The 18,203-nt window shown below is 38.7% G+C and overlaps 1 protein-coding gene across 1 annotated transcript in view; it reads right to left on the reverse strand.

The window, feature by feature from the left end:
• LOC142665097 (vomeronasal type-2 receptor 26-like) overlaps positions 1–16,460 on the reverse strand; it is a 31,477-nt gene extending 15,017 nt beyond the window's left edge. Inside the window, exons 1-4 of the mRNA XM_075844644.1 lie at positions 16,237–16,460; positions 12,229–12,520; positions 11,130–11,651; positions 3,753–3,977 (exon numbers count right to left, since the gene is read on the reverse strand). Coding sequence (XP_075700759.1) covers positions 3,753–3,977; positions 11,130–11,651; positions 12,229–12,520; positions 16,237–16,460 — 1,263 coding nt within the window. The remainder of the gene's footprint in view (positions 1–3,752; positions 3,978–11,129; positions 11,652–12,228; positions 12,521–16,236) is intronic.
• Between the last annotated feature and the right edge of the window lie 1,743 nt (positions 16,461–18,203).

The raw sequence follows: 18,203 nt of genomic DNA on the forward strand, positions 1-18,203 counted from the left end.
CATATTGACCTGAAGAATAAGGTTAACATATCGTTTTTACATCACGGTGTAAAAACGAGTTGAGGAGAACAATGGAGGAATCGCTGTTCCACCCCACAAATATTATTTTTTTCAGTACATTAAATGGTAAATTATTAAAAAGTACAACTTGTCCCACAAAGGTAGAGGGAAAATAATAATGTTATGGCTCTTGGAATGCAACATTGAAAAAGTGAAAATAATTGTGACTCCAAGGGATTAAATATACGACTCAAGTCTGGTAAATAATGGCTAAATTAAGAGCAGTGCACTTTGAGCACATCCCCCAGTCAGCGATACAAAGCCCTCAAAATATACATCAAAGAACTTGGAAGAGAAGACAGCGCTTAATATTATATGCAGACCGGCTGTCTTTATTCACCTTGGTGAGTGATGTATTGATCTTTATAAAACATTCTAAGACCTTATTCACATTGCATTTTAGCCCTACGTGTAGCGTGTACATCGGAAAATCTCCTGACGTACACGCTAAACGTGTCCATAGAGCTCCATTAGCCCGATGGAGGCCAAAAGAGTATCTTTTTGGCCTTCAACAGGTTGGTATGCATTGGTATACATTTTTCTTGAGGATGGAGGGATCCCGAACAAAAATGAATACTGGCGAGTACATGTTTTTTAACATAAGAGCCTATGTGTCACGGGTGCCAAACATTGACGTTAAGCGTATAACTCGGAAAGCTTCCCCAAGGTCAGGGTCCCCGGGAAAAGCATCATGTAGCTTTTGGCCTGAGGATTCTGACCCCGGGAAAGCCGCTGACATCATTATCTATAGTTTGACTACTATTAGGGTATGTTCACACGCAGTGACCAAAAACATCTGAAAATACGGAGCTGTTTTCAGGCGAATACATCTCCTGATTTTCAGACGTTTTTGTAGCAACTCGCGTTTTTCGCGGCGCATTTTACGGCCGTTATTGGAGCTGTTTTTCAATGGAGTCAATGAAAAACTGCTCTAAAAACATCCCAAGAAGTGACATGCCCTTCTTTTTCGCGGGTGTCTTTTTACGCGCCGTATTTTTACAGCAACGCGTAAAATTACACCTTGTGGGAACAGAACATCGTAATTCCCATTGGAAGCAATGGGCAGATGTTTGTAGGCATATCAGGGGCGTTTTTTCAGGCATAATTAGAGGCGTAAAACGCCCGTATTACGTCTGAAAACACTGCGTGTGAACATACCCTAACTGTAAAGTACCGTTTCCTACATTGATGTCTGTTCTTCCGCATGCAATGAATGTTCCCTGGTACTTTATAAATTCCTTGAAAAGAACAGATTATGTGCTAGTTCTTTGTATTGACCACACTTAGACGTGTTAATAAGATCACCTCTAAGGCCTCATGCACACGACCGTTTTCAGTCCGTGATATACGGGCCACATGTTGGCCGCATGTCCCGGACCGAACAAAGTGCAGGGAGCCAGGCTCCTAACATCATACTTATCTATGACGCTAGGTGTCACTGCCTCGCTGCGGGATAATTGTCTCGTACTGTAATCATGTTTTCAGTACGGGACAGTAGTTCCGTGGACAGGCAGTGACACCTAGCGTCATAGATAAGTATGATGCTAGGATCCCGACTCCCTGCACTGTTCTCGGTCCGGGACATGTGGACCGTATATCACGGACCGAACATGGTCATGTGCATGGGGCCTTAGGCGTCTATTCTCCAAGCTGAACAAGCCCAATATTTCTAGTCTTTCATTGTAATAGTCACCTGTCTTTGACCCTCCCTAGCTCTCCTATATCCTATTTAAAATTTGGAGCCTAAAATCGAAATCCATATTCAATATGTGGCTTTTCAAGGGATTTATAGAGGGGCAATATTACATTTGAATCGCTGGTTTTTATCTCTTTTTTTATACAACCTAAAATTCTATTTGCTTTGGCAGCTGCTGCTTGACATTGAGTGCTGCTTAGCTTATTTGTAACCAGAATATCCAGTTTTATTACAGTTATTGTATATGCATTAATAATATTATTGCGGGCTAGGTGCATTACTTCACATTTATCAACAATAAAATTAATCTGCCATGCTTTTGCCCATTCTGCCAGCTTATCTAGGTCTTTCTGTTATATTTTATAATCAGGATTTGTAATTTCAACAATAACATGTACAAATGTTTCCAGATTTATTTAAGAAGAGTAACCCCAATAACATGTACTGATTTTTTTTATGTGTCTTTTTATTTGATGCTGCTATTTCATTTATTGTGTTTTATGATGTAATTGAGAAAACATGGTGATGTTCTGTGTCTTAATGAGGGTGCTCTACACGTACCTTTTTATTTGCGTTTTTTAATGCAGTTCTGCCAAAACTAGGAGTGGGTAGTAAAGACAGGGAAATTACATGGAACATATTATATTCTCTTCTTTTTAATCCACTCCTTTTGCATTAAAAAAATTTGTTACAACGGCATGTGTTTAAGCACTATCATTAAAGAGGATCTGTTACGACATTATAAGTGGCCTATCTTGCACATAATATGATCGGCGCTGTAATGTAGATTACAGCAATGTTTTTTATTTAGAAAAACAATAATTTTTGACGGAGTTATGACCTATTTTAGCTTTATGCTAATGAGTTTTTTAATGGACAACTGGGCTTTACTTTTTGACCAAGTGGGCGTTGTGGAGAGAATTGTATGACGCTGACCAATCAGTGACCAATCAGCGTCATACAATTCTCCCCATTCATTTACACAGCACATAGCGATATAGCTATATCGCTATGTGCAGCCACATAAACACACTATAACATTACTCCAGTGTCCTAATAGTGAATATACATTAACTCCAGCCAGGACGTCATGTTTATTCGCAATCCCAACACTTCTGTAGCGTCTCTGTGAGATTTAAAGCAAGGCAAGCGTAATCTCGTGAGATTACGATGTAACCTGTCATTTAAAACTAGATTACGCTTGTCTTGCTGTAAATCTCACAGAGACGCTACAGAAGTGTCAGGATTGTGAATAGACATCACGTCCTGGCTGGAGGTAATGTATATTCACTGTCAGGACACTTGAGTAACGTTACTGTGTGTTTATGTGGCTGCATATAGCGATATAGCTATATCGCTATGTGCTTTGTAAATGAATGGGGAGAAGTGTATGACGCTGATTAGTCACCGATTGGTCAGGGTCATACACTTCACTCCACAACGCCCACTTGGTCAAAAAGTAAAACACGCCCAGTTGTCCATTAAGAAAGTCATTAGCATAAAGCTAAAATAGGTCATAACTGATCGTTTTTCTAAATAAAAAAACACTGCTGTAATCTACATTACCGCGCCAATCAAATTATGTACAAGATAGGACACTTAAAGCTTGGTGACAGAGCCTCTTTAAGACACAGGACATCAGGGAACAGTCCCACTTAGCGGAATACGCAAACCACGGCAAGACTTTCAAATAGATTGCTATTTGCTGCAGGTAAATACAATTTTTACCTGCAAATACACCCGACCATTAAAAATCAATCTTAATAGCAAGTTAGTAAAATATTGCGGCCAATAACAATCTGAAAGCCTACCGCATGCAGCTGTGGCTTTCAGATGCCGATACGTGGGACTGCACCCTCACCATATTTTTACATAAACCCAAATTAATTAAAAAGTAGCATCAAATAAAAGACGCACCCAAAAATGAATACGCTTTCAAAATTCTCATGAGTTTAAAATCGAACCAAAACTGCACGAAAATATGCTAAATGCATACCTGATTAAAAGCAGGGTTCCACCTTATTAAACTTGGATCAATTATCAAGGACTGAGTAGAATTTCTTTCATCATATCTTCCAACTTTGACACCATCTAATGTCTTGTTTGGATAATAAATCCAGTTTATAATATCGAATGCTTCATACATGTCACCTTTACTATCAAAATGAACCTCATCTCCCGCACTGTTCAGGAAATGAACTCGCTTCAAAGCCTTATGAATCTGATGAAGGAATGAATGAAAGAGGTAATATGTAATATTTAATATATTTTCTGATATATACTGAATATATTCACATTATAAAAAAAATTAGATTTTAAAGCCTAACCCCTTCCAGAAAAAACACGGAACAGTAAGACAGGATTGAGTGTGCTTTACCGCAATCCCATGTACAGTTTTGTCTATAAGTCAAACTGTCACTATGTCAAAATACACAGTGAAAGCACTGTGATCACAACTGTCATAAATGTGGTCCCGTGACAGCAATGACTGTAATTGACGAACAGTACCGGCTGGCCAGCCACAGCGTTGTTAGTTAAATTTACTATCATCACCGGCTCTGACAAGCTCAGTTCTGTCAGAGAGTTAGGTTAATGCACATGACCGTTTCTTTCTTGCGGCCCGCAGAAAATTTCCCCTCAGAAGGTCACATGATCTATCTAGCGCAAAGCACGGACGGCAGAAAGCCAGCAAATCGATGCCATTCGTGAGCCGTCTGTGGTTTTCACTTTGCCATAGACTTTACCAGGCAAGACCAAGCCGCAAACATGGACAGTAATAGGAAAAAAAGTATAGCACACAGTCGTGTGCATGTAGCCTTTGTTGGAGAAACCATCACTGTGAAAAAAATAATAAAATGCCCCCGTTCACAAAGGGACTTTGAAAGGCCCTTTAGTAGGAGAGAGCAGGGCTATTTGCATCGATGGTTTGCTGCTAATATAGGGATGAAATGGATGTTCTCAGACTGGCCACCACCCGTGATAGCAGCAGCAGCCACGTCCCTATACACGAATACACCACCCAAGTCTCCAAACATTTGTGCATGCAGAAATATAGTAAGCATATGGTTGGTGTTGATCTTTTAGATCAAGTAATCAAGCTATACAGCGCCTTGCGCAAAAAAAAAGGTATGGTATAAGAAACTCTCAGTCCATCCACCCAAATCACCTTATACAATGTTTTTGTTCTGTACAGGTATGCTGGCAGTAGGGATACTTTCTCCCGATTCCAGTAGAAAGTTATAAAAGTCACATTATTTGCTGACTAGGAAAGGGTAGGGCAGTGCATCTGGCAGCAAAGTCAGCAGGATAATCCCCGGCCAGCATTTCCGCACAGAAATCCCCCCAACTGAGAAAAATGGGGGACCCAAAAAGGTGCCAAGGATCTGGGAAAGGCATAATACACATATGTGAAACTTGTCCCCCAAAACCTGGCCTTCTAAGTATATGTGTTAAAGAATGCTTCAAAATTCACCACACCTCTCTGAAATTTTACATTTCTGTCTCACATATTGGGCATAACTATTTCTTATTTTTTTCTTTAATGACCAACCCCATTGCTGTTAACAAATTGGGATAATAGCAAAATCCCTGAAATAAAACTAATACAAATTATCACCTTACTCCCTAGATGAATACCACGAGGGGTGATAGTTGTCAAACAAAACATTCTCACTATACTCTTCAGGCCCACAGCTGGAATAGTACCGGAGGGAGTTTCTATCTCACCCTGGAGGCAAAGAAGGGTGAGAAGAAGGAGTCCTGGATTTTCTCAAAAACACTTTTTCCAAAAGAATACAATAGCTGCGGGTCCGGCTCTTCTTGACCACAATCGCTGCAGAGTAAACGTAGCCTTACATGTCGGCCATTCATATAAACAGCCATCCATGTAATGCAAAGACATGCCAGGTCCGTCAGAGTGGGATTCACTCTTTGATGTGATATGCCCTAATAGGCCATATGAACAGAAGTTGTTCTGATGTGTCAACCCCTTTAAACACACACATACAATAATGGAAATAGTTTAGAATAAGTCTACATTAGACTTGGTTCACATTATTTATTTTTTTGTGTTTTTCTTAATAATTAGTTTGAAATCACTTTTTAGCATTAAAACATCCATTTGTTCCTATGAATTAATGACAAAACTTGATAGCGCCAAGTTTGATAACCTTTCTCGGTACTGCAATCCACCCATTCCCTTAATTACCTTGGTCGCTTCTTTGCCCCCATTCTAGAACAGCCATGTCCTTCTTACACACAGGTTCCCCAAAATTGTACACAATTTTCCATATGAGGTCTCACTACTGATTTGCAAAGAGGCAAAACTATGCTCGTGTCATGAGCATCTATGCCTCTTTTTATGCATCCCATGATTTTATTTGCCTCGGCAGCAGCTGACTGGCATTGGTTTCTAAAGGTAAATGTACTGTCCACCAAGTCTTTTCAGTAGCAGTTTTACCCAGTGTTTGACCAGTTAATAAGATAAAATAAGATAGACTTTATTTTTTGTCCCATAGTCAAATTAATAACAGTCAAAACATGTTCCATAAAAACCAACAGAAAACTTAACAAATACATAAAAACAATACATAAAATACATTAAAAAATACATTAAAAAAATACAGTAATCCATTTAGTTCTCAGCCTCGTTAAATAATGAACTAGCAGTGGGCAAAAAAAACACCTCCTATACCTGTCTTTACTACTCTTAACCTGGATAAAATGCCTGCTAAACAAACTATGTTGCAAATGTATTAAATTATAACGGGGATGGTGAGGTCATGCAACAATCCTGTAGAACTTTTTCAGAATCCTCTTGTCTGCCACCACTTCAACAGGGTCGAGCAGACAGCCAACCACACTGCTGGCCTTGCAAATTAATTAATTTAATGTATTAATATCCATTGCCCTGGCGTTGCCATACCAACACATAACCACCTTACATTTATTGACATTAGATTTTATTTGTCATTTCTCAGCCCAAACCTTCAACTTCCCTACATCTACCTTCAACTACCCAAACCTTCAACTACCTCTGTAGTATTATATTATCCTCCTCTGTGTTAATCACTTTACAGAGTTTGGTATCACCTGCAAATACTAAAATTATACTCTGTAAACCCTGTAAACCCTCTACAAGGTCATTAATGAACATTAAAAAGAAGAGGGCCCAATACTGACTCCTCTTGACCCCCACTGGTAACTGCGATCACTTTGACGATGTCCCATTAATAACCACCCTCTGTTTTCTATCACTGAACCAGTTGTTAAACCAATTACACATAATTTCCCCCAGTCCCGGCATTTTCATTTTATATACCAACCTTTTATGTGGCACAGTATTAAACACCTATGATAAGACTAGATACACCACATCCACAGCCTTACCCAGGTCCAGTCTAAAACTTACCTCCTCATAGAAGCTAATCAGATTAGTTTGAGAGGACCGATCCCTCATAAACGCATGCTGATGCTGCGTTAAAAGTTTATTATCATTGAGATACTGTACTCGAGGATTGCATCTCTCAGAAAACCCTGAAAAATTTTACCCACAGTGGAGGTTAAACTTACAGGCCTACAGTTTCCGGGCTCAAATTTTGACCCCTTTTTCAATAAGGTTGAATCCATTCCTGTAACATAAAACAAATTATATATCACCTTTAGTAGTGTCCTAGTGGGACACTACATATATGCCTGCAAGTATATACCTGTATATGTGTATATATGTACCCCCATACAGGCACATATATACATTGTAGGTGAGTATATATGTGTCTCTATGTGTGTGTGTGTGTGTGTGTGTGTGTGTGTGTGTATGTGTGTGCGTGTGTGCGTGTGTGTCTGTTTGCGTGTCTGCGTGCGTGCTTGCATGTGTGTGTGTGTGTGTGTGTGTATATATGTGTGCCTGTGTATATATATAAATGTGCGTGTATGTAAGTGTCTGTATAAATGTACCTGTATTTGTGTACATACAGTACTGTGCAAATGTTTTAGGCGGTTATGGAATAATGTTGCAAAGTAAGAATGCTATAAAAAATAGACGTGTTAATAGTTGTTTTTTTTATCAATTAACAAAATACAAAGTGAATGAACAGAGTAGAAATCTAAATCAAATCAATATTTGGTGTGACCACCATTTGGCTTCAAAACAGCATCAATTCTTCTAGGTACACTTGCACACAGTTTTTAAAGAAACTCGGTAGGGAGGAAGTTCCAAACATCTCGGAGAACTAAGCACGGATCTTCTGTGGATGTCGCTTCCTCAAATATTTCTGTCTCTTCATGTAATCCCCCACAGACTCGATGATGTTGAGAGCAGGGCTTTGTGGGGGTCATATCATCACATCCACGGCTCCTTGTTCTTCTTTACACTGAAGATAGTTTTTAATGACATTGGCTGTATATTTGCGGTCGTTATCCTGCTACAGAATAAATTTGGAGCCAATCAGATGCTTTCCTGATGGTATTGCATGAGGGATAAGTATCTGCCTGTATTTCTCAGCATTGAGGACACCATAAATCCTGACCGAATCCCCAAATCCATTTGCTGAAATGCAGCGCCAAACTTGCAAGGAACCTCCACCATGCTTCACTGCTGCCTGCAGACACTCATTATTGTACTGCTCTCCAGTCCTTCGGCAAACAAACTGTCTTCACTTACAGCCAAATATTTCAAATTTTGACTCATCAGTCCACAGTTGCTGCTGCCAATTTTCTGCACCCTATTCCTATGTTTTTCTGAATTAGTGGGTAGCTTGGCTTTGTTTCCATGTCGAAAGTATGGCTTTTTGGCCGCAATTCTTCCATGAAGACCAATTCTGGTCAGACTTCTTCGAACAGTAGATGGGTGTACCTGGGTCCCACTGATTTCTGCCAGTTCTGAGCTGATGGTACTACTGGAAATCTTCCAATTTCAAAGGGAAATAAGCATGATGTGTCCTTGATCTGCTGCACTAAGTTTCCTTGGCCAACCCCTGCATCTACGGTCCTTAACGTTGCCCGTTTTTTTGTGCTTCTTCAAAAGAGCTTGAACAGCATATCTTGAAACCCCAGTCTGCTGTGAAATCTTTACCTAGAAGAGAACATGCTGAAGCAGGATAACTACCTTGTGTCTAGTTGCTGTGCTCAATCTTGCCATGGAAGACCTGTGACATGAAACTGTATTCCACAACCTCATCTTTGTAGCAGCGTTTGGCTGTTCCTCACCCAGTTTTAAGCCTCCTACATGGTTGTTTCAGTTACAGTTATTATTACCTGTTTGGTATAATAGGTTAATCATACACCTGCCTATAATTCTACAAAATCCATGTCTTTGTGTAAGTGTACCTTGAACAATTGATGCTGTTTTGAAGGCAAAGGGTGGTCACACTTAATATTGTCTTGATTTAGATTTATCCTCTGTTCATTCACTTTGCATTTTGTTAATCGCTAAAAAAATAAAAATAAATCTATTAACACTTCTGTTTTTCAAGCATTCTTACTTTGCAGCATTTTTCCAAAACTGCCTAAAACTTTTGCACAGGACTGTATGTGCCTGTGTAATGTGTTTATATGTGCCTGCATGTATGTGTATGTGCTTGTATGTGCTTGTAATTGTGTATATATGTGACTGTGTTTGTGTATATATGTAACTGTGTTTGTGTATATATTTTTGCCTGTGTATGTGTATACGTGTGCCTGTGTATGTGTTTATATGTGCCTGTATGTGTGTATGTACATGCATGTACATGTATATGTGTATATATGTGCCTGCATGTACCTGTGAGTATCTTTCTATATGTGTGTATATATGTGCCTTTATGTGTATAAATGTGCGAGTAAATGCAGATGTTTCTGTATGTGTGAGCATATATTTACTTGTAAGTATGAAAATTGCTGCAAAAACTGGGACAAAACCTAAAAAAAAACAGCACATTTGAATACACCCTAAAAGTGTGAAGAGGGCAGCACTAGAAAGTCTCACGCAGAGCGCTTTTCAACCTAAGGCCAATGTCACCATTTCCCCTATGGTTCAGACACAACTCTGTACCAAATAGACTTCAAAACCCTCGCAAGTTACATCATTAGATCTCCACCTCTCTGAGGTTGACTACCGCGGTTTTTGAGCATGCCGAGGGATTTATCAAAATGGATGCAAAGGAAGAGTTGAGCAGATGCTTATAGCAACCAATCACATTGATTCTTTTATTTTTTAAAAGGACTATGAAAAATGAGAGCTTAAATGTGATTGGTTGCTATCAGCATCTGCTCTACTTTTCATTTGCACCAGCATTGATACATCTCCATCACTGTGTATTTGTGGTTTTTTTTTCCACTGGCATTTTGTAGAGTACTTTACCTCCTAACTAAAAAGAAAGCTATATAAACACATGGCAAACCACAAGCGCACTCTAAACATACAGTAATGCAGTTTTTTTACTATAGAAAAAGATCCACTGAAATTTTGGATTAATGAGGCAGATCTCAACACTACTATGGCCCATGGAGGGGAAGGGACCGGTGCTCTACTTCCTTTGGTAAAGTAGTGGATAAGATACATTCCCGAGTTCTGGAAAAAAGATTTTTTTAAAAATCTACATTAAATGATTGGGGCTGGGATGAGTATAACTGTAATCGGGATACAGTGAAAAGAAGAAAACCCATTAAAGTTTTCTTCTCAGCACACTGAATTCTTCACAAAAAACAGCTTCGACATGTTTGCAGTGATATAAGTACATATATACTGTATCCCTGAGCAAGCAACTACCAAGCTTATATATGTGTACCCCAACTTTAAAACCCAAAAAATTGTGCTTCTGAAAATGGGCTAAAATAACAAAAAGCAGATAACTGTAAAATTTGATGCTGCTCCAGAGTTGATAACCCGGTGGTCCCCCCACCGAGCTAAGTTTGAATTGCAGCAGTTCTCACCTGCCATAGAGACTGGCATCCCTCCTGCCGGTATGGAAAGTTACTGATGCTGCAATATAAACAGGTAACTCCGATCACAGTCGTTAGAGCGGGAGCCAGGCTGTCATTAGACAGCCAAGCACCTGCTCTAGCCCAAACAGGACACCCGTGCAGGACTTAGGCTAGGCCAGGAATATAAATGATATATATTTATTTTATTTAAACTTACATGCCAAGGGGTAATGTCCTTCATCGCGCCATGCTTCTCCTTTGTAATTGAGTATATTGATTGTATTGCGTGCGCTAAAGCGTAAACTGCGTTATAAATACTGTAACGGTGAAATGAAGACTCTATGCAGTTATCTTGTAGCTTGGAATTCTTAATCTGATATTTAGAACAATTTACATCTGATATTTCACAATTAAATAGCTTCATCCATATGAATGGAAGGAATATATCATTTGGATATTTACTAGGATGTACCTGTGAAACAAAGTTTTCAAAGCCGGAAATAAGATGGCTTTTAATAGTAAAGGCAAGGCTTCCAAAAGGTTGGCATTTTAAAAATGAATAGTCATACCCAGTTGCAGCATCCCATTGGGAAGGCATGATCCATACCTTCTCTTTAATAGGAAACGTTTCCAGTACCATATGTACTGAGAAAATGTATGACCAATCACCATAAACTATAACAACATTTACAGTAGATATCCTAAGATATTCAACAATTCTCTTTATTTGGGAATTATCCATTAACTCATAATGAGGAATAAATTCTAAGAAAGCAATGCAACAACCAAATTTTAGGAGTTCTTTCTGAAGAAATTGACTTATCTTAATACCAGAATCATTATCTGAAACCAAGACGCCAACCCAAGACCATCCAAAATATTTAACTAATTGTACTATTGCCTTGTACTGAGAAATGTCATTGGGTACTGTGCGATAAAAATATGGAAATTTCGTTTTATCACTTAGAGCAGGATCCAATGTTGCATAACTTATCTGAAAGTAGACAAAGTCATAGTAAACTAGAGCAAAGTATTCGGAAGCAAATATACAGTGCGGATTTAGTTTTTGTTGTTTTTGTTTTTGTACCCCTGGTGATGCAGCAAGGGCTGGATTAGGGAACAGTGTTTGTTTATATAATCTCATCCTTATGGGTGACTAGTAGGACACAAAAAAAAACATTATCTGTATATACATACACTACTATTTCTAGATAAGACTATACTGATAAATTTCTGTAAAAAAAAAAAGTAGAGGTGTAGCTGGAAAATCTTAATCAACTTTTTCCATATATATTAAAGTTACATTGTATGGAATGTGTTAATATTATAACATTATTTATATATGAGAGAGCTCCATGACACAATGACATAATTGTAAGTATACCTTGTATTTAATCTCAGCATAGTGTAGGGTCACTGCTGTTGTCGCTGACCCCCGGTGCAGTTATTTTCCTTGAGATCGATGCTCAGGGATATCAATTTGTATTAGAAGATGGAGAAACTATACATAAATTGAGGGACATTTACTAAAATCAATATCACTTTATGGATATTACTATGTTTGTAGTTACCTGTGGAGTTTTATATACTCCGAGCATACTGGCTAGTAGAAAAGACACTTCAGACTTTATACCTTCCACAATAGCCACTAACTTGTATAATGGTTTACAGTTATAGTTGGGTATGGGAACATTTCTTTTCGACATAATTTCAAATATTCCAATTAATGCCTTTATTTCCTCCAAACACGAATCCACAATGTTAAAGCCGAGCGTAAGGTTTGGAAGAAGATTCGGACTCCGGTTAATCTCATCGATAGCATATACAAATGATAATATGTGCTGGTAGTTCTTTATATTAGGCCTAGTTCAGAAAACAGAAGATATTAAAATTTAGTAATTTACTACTGATAATAAGCCCTAAATTTATTAGCTAATTTTCTACTTTTTTTTTTAAACTCCTCAAATCTTCACTAAAAAATATTTGAGAATGCAGCATGGCATTTCAAGGGAAAATCCAGTAAAATTGAGGTATAATCTGAATTCACACATTTATTTGTTGCAGATTTTGATGCAGATTTTTGAGCCAAAGCCAGAAATGGTTTCAAAGAGACAGGGGTTAGACTCCATGCCTGATGTTGCAGTTGGGTTTGGACCGACTGCCTGTTAGCCTTATTATATATATATATATATATATATATATATATATATATATATATATATATATATATATATATATATATATATATGATGAATATTGATTTGACTTATTATGAATGATATTAGTACTTATGATTTTTGTATAAGTTGAAATGTGAACTTCATGTATTTATATTATACTATTGTAAAGTGTACTATTGTATGATCACTGGAATATGTACTTTGAAGGAGGGGAGTGGGATTATTTTGTTATGTTTTCTTTCTTTTGTATTGGGGAAATATGTTGTTAGAATTTTTGCTACAAAAATTTACTTGATTAAAAAAAAAAAAAGAGTTGGTTTCAATGGAATGGGAAACATAAAGGAAGAACATATAAATTTCTCTCCTCCTAGATCCACTTTTGGCTCAAAATTCAGCAACAAAATCTGCAAAAATTACACAATGTGTAAGATATGTGAGGAGATTATTGGTGAAGTCTGTGATCTTTTATCACCACTGATTTTAAGAATCTGTATATATATATATATATATATATATATATATAGATATATATATGTGTTTATATATCACCGTTACAACTATTTGAAGAGGAACTTCAGTGGAAACACAACTTTCCATGTCTGCGCCCCCTGACCTGGCTGTATACCGCACTCTACACTTCTTTTATGTATACTGTACTTACTTTTTGAGCTGCTGCCTTGTCTGTGCTTTAAAAAAGCCTCCATCTTGATTCTTAGAATTCCCAGCTTTCTCTTCCTCTCTGCTTTGCTATCAATCCCATGATGCTTTAGCACAGCATCACATGACCAGCTAAAGACCATACCATTTCTGCATGCTGGGGGACACTGTGATTATCATTTCCTCTATATTCTCCTAAATAAACTGAGAAACTATAAGTATACAGACACGGAGGCTGCACTATATTCTTTTACATTATACCTGTGTGACAGGAACCTGTCTAAGTATCAGTGGTAGATGATGATAGAAGTTTATGTCCCCCCTATGAAAAACTAATGTGGTACAGGAACTGCTGAAGCCTGTGATGGGTGACACATAGATCTCCAAAGACTCAAGAAGAGAAAGTAGTCACCGAGCCTGATTTACACTGCTGCTAAGCAACCATCCCAGTCTGATATATAGAGATAGAAGCAGAGAGAAAAATATCAGTTGAGAGACTGAATACCAGAATGGAGCACATGGAAAAGTTTAGTTTTGGCCGGAGTTTCCTTTTAAATATATTATCTTCTATCCCTGTAACCAGATTAACCTATATAAATAATTTAACAGATTACACATGTTGTAAAATAGCGAAAGGTAGAACATTGCTGAAATCCATTTTGTTTTTCTCTGACTTTTCTCCGACTTTTTACAATTTTGTGCCCGTGGTGTAACTAGCAGGTGTTACCTGTAATATACAGCCAACATTTCACTGCAATGACCTAAATATTAATAATAATAATAATAATAATAATAATGCTAATAATATGGAACGCTGGCATAAGTGTAAGGCTGGATTCACACAACCATGTTACGTCCGTAATGGACGGAACGTATTTCGGCCGCTAATACCGGACCGAACACAATGCAGGGAGCCGGGCTCCTAGCATCATAGTTATGTACGATGCTAGGAGTCCCTGCCTCTCCATGGAACTACTGTCCCGTACTGAAAACATGATTACAGTACGGGACAGTTGTCCTGCAGCGAGGCAGGGACTCCTAGCATCGTACATAACTATGATGCTAGGAGCCCGGCACCCTGCATTGTGTTCGGTCCGGTATTAGCGGCCGAAATACGTTCCGTCCATTACGGACGTAACATGGTTGTGTAAATCCAGCCTTACAGTACAGTGTGGTTACTCTCAATACTATCAGAATGTGCAGCATTAATGTTTTTCCTTTTTTCCGCAGCTGTTACACTGAGCTCTATCTACCTCAGATTATTTAGTGACCTGGGAGTAATATTTCATCCTATGAGTTTTTCATTCAATATCCTTCCTTGCCCATTCAGAATAAACCTAAGGTTACCTTCACAGTTACATATTTTGGTCAGTATTTTGCTTCAGTATTTCTAAGCCAAAACCAGGAATGAAACCAACAAAAAAAAAATAGTATATGGGAAGATTTTTACCCTTTCCGAGTTCTGGACCCTCTCCTAGTTTTGGCTTACAAATACTGACCAAAATACTGCCATTATATCGGCCCTGGACCTCTTTCACACACACTTTTTTTTTTTTTTAGCATTTTAAAACGCATGAAAGAAACTCTATGAGATTGATTTTTTTACATGCGTTTTTAATTTAGTGTCATTTTGTACAGACTTTTTTTCTGCTATTTTTGAAGTCCTACAGAAAGCCCACGTAAAAAACACTAAAAATCTCGAGCATGCTAAAGACACTGACCCGAAAATGATAGAAAAACGTCACAAACTAAAAGACTGCTTATATAGACTTTCTTATAGTTTATCATACCATCTAAACTAACATGTAGCTGCTTTATTTTGGGGCCAAAATAAAACAAATGAAAATGCAGTACAAAATGCCGGCGAAAATGCAATTAAATGTGTGTGAATCCAGCGTGAATCAAATTTCTAGGGTCAGTTTATATTCTGTCTCTTAGGGCGGATTTACACGAACGTGACATATGTCCGTGACCTATGTTAGTCTATGAGGCCTTGCAGATAGTCCGTGATTTTTGCGCAGCGTGAGTGCGCTGCTTAAAACTCACGACATGTCCTATATTTCTGCGTTTTTTGCACATCACGCACCCATTCAAGTCAATGTTTGCGTGAAAATCATGCGCACCACACGGAAGCACTTCCGTGGGACGCGCGTGATTCACGCAACAGCAGTAAAACTATGAATGTAAACAGAAAAGCACCACGTGCTTTTCTGTTTACAAACATACAGAGTGTCATAATGATGGTGGCTGCACGAAAATCACGCAGCCACGCATCATACTGGGCTGACACACGCAGCTGTTAAGTGCCTTTTGCGCGCGCAAAATGCACACGCTCGTGTAAATACGCCCTAAAGGTTTAGTTCATGACATTTCACATACGACATATGTTTAATGCCTGCCATCCAAGGGGTTAATAGAAAATATATATAGTTAGATGCAAGATGTTTTTGTTTTGTTACTATGTGCAATGTCGGCGAATAAAAAAACAAACAAATATTAAAAATTAAAAAATATAAAATAAAAATATATAGAAAATGCCTTTTTTTGTTTCAAATGTTAAACTTCTATAATATCTTTACGGTTGGGGTTGGATGTTTTTGGTTTCGCTAGTGGTGGCAATATTGTAAGAACAAACACACAAACGTATACACACACACAAACACACACACACACACGCACGCACACACACACACACACACACACACACACACACACACTAACAAATGTACATTTCCTACTTACATCAAACATTTTAAATTGACGCCATATGGGCGTTCTTCAAAAAGTGTTTGAAATTCCTTTCGAGCCATTGTATCAATAGTAAGAACACCTCCAATAATAAGATCGCCTTCTTGGTAATAACTTTCTGCAGATATATATGGTAGATTACATTGAGAATCATCTGGACTGACAACAGTAAAAATAAGCACTAAATCGATCAACACGGCAAAGATAACACTGCACATTCTAATAAACATGCAATTCAGGTAATAATGTCCTGAAAGGTTGAGCAGCAAAGTCACAGAGAATTTATACCTTATATTGCCTGTGTATTTCAGCAAAGATTGCAATTTCTTTCCATACTGTATAATTATTGAAAATTACATGACATCTATATTTGACTATACTGCAATTTACCATATTCTCTACACGGCCAGAAAATAAAAGACAAAGAAAGAAACATAGAAACAAGATTTCATGTATTTGACAACAAAAGTTTGTTTTAATCTTTCCTAAATGCTAATTTTGTTTTTATCATTTTCATAAAAGAATTGCTTTAAAAAATCTAAATATTTTTCAACATTTTTACCATTTCTGGGAGAAGGTCAGTAGTGAAAACAGTTATGACAGTGGCTTATTGTGGTCATAGTGGTTGAAGTAATAGTGGGGAACATAGATGACTCTATTTGGCATGGGGCTGAAACTCATCACACAAATAGAACTAATTCAACTTGATAAAAGTCGTTATTTCTGGCATTGCATAAAAGAGTGTCATTTAGAGTTATGACCACTTCCTCTCTTTAAGGACACTTGCATCGGGACAGGGAAAAATTTGCATGTTTGGTTTACTGGACCAAGAACACCATGGTATTGTAACCTGTATTTGTAGTTATCCTGAGGACCATACAGTATAAGCTCTGATCATTGCTCTAAGCACTGCCAAATGTTCAAGACCACCTGTCTTAGTGAAGGGTCTACCGGGCCTCAGATGGTGTAGGGCCCGATGCAGGTTGTGCCACAAAACAAATGGTGCGAAAATAGGAGTAATGGCAAACCATGTCTTTATCATAATACTGGTGGAGAACATCATAACAAGACAGGGTGTGCTGGGATAGGCTGGGTGCAATATTCCTGGTGTGCACGATGGCCCTTTAAGAACAGGGACGAGCGTGTGCACCATATGGGCAGAGGAGGAAAGAGGCAGAGCGTGCCTGCATCCCTGAGAGACACCAGTGTTGAGGACAGGTAAGTTGGCAGGTGCTGGGGTGAGTGACACCAGTGGCCGCCAGTGCTGTAGAACCCCCCTTACAGCCCCTTCTTCTTAGGTCCAGAGGGTAAGAATAATTTTTTCATGACAGCGGGAGCATCAATGTTCTCTTTAGGTTCCCAGGATCTCTCCTTAGGACCAAAACCTCTGCAGGTAAAAGGTCTTCCCTCCTACTTTCTTGCAGTCCAGAATCTCCTTGACCTCGAAGACATCTGAAGAACCGTTGGGAGCAGAGTCAGGATTTGGGCAGAGTTTCTTAAAAAGTCCCGGGTGTGCTGGGATAGGCTGGGGGCAATGTACCTGGTGTGCACACTGACACTTTAAGAACTGGGATGAGCGCGTGTGGATACCCTACGGGCAGAGGCCGGGGGAGGAGGGGAGAGGCAGAGCATGCCGGCATTCATGGGCATAGAGACGCCAGCGCTGAGGACAGGTAAGCTGGCGGCCGATGTGGTGAGTGAGACCCGCAGCCACTGGCGCTACATGGCCTAGTGCCCCTTGAGATGGTGGTTGCTGGTTTCTGAATCACAGGTCTCTATAGGCCTAATTTGGGACCATCTCCTTCCTTAGTCTTGCACTATGCTTCCCACTGCAGGTTCACCTCTTACTGACTGGCTTTAATGTTTCCTTTACGTTCCCACTCTAACCACCTAGCTAGCTCTCCATACAGTGTGGGTTCCAACCACACCCACTATTCACTCTTTAGGACCTGTTTCCACTA

The sequence above is a fragment of the Rhinoderma darwinii genome, chromosome 12 (genome assembly GCF_050947455.1).
Source record: "Rhinoderma darwinii isolate aRhiDar2 chromosome 12, aRhiDar2.hap1, whole genome shotgun sequence".
NCBI classification, from domain to species: domain Eukaryota; kingdom Metazoa; phylum Chordata; class Amphibia; order Anura; family Rhinodermatidae; genus Rhinoderma; species Rhinoderma darwinii.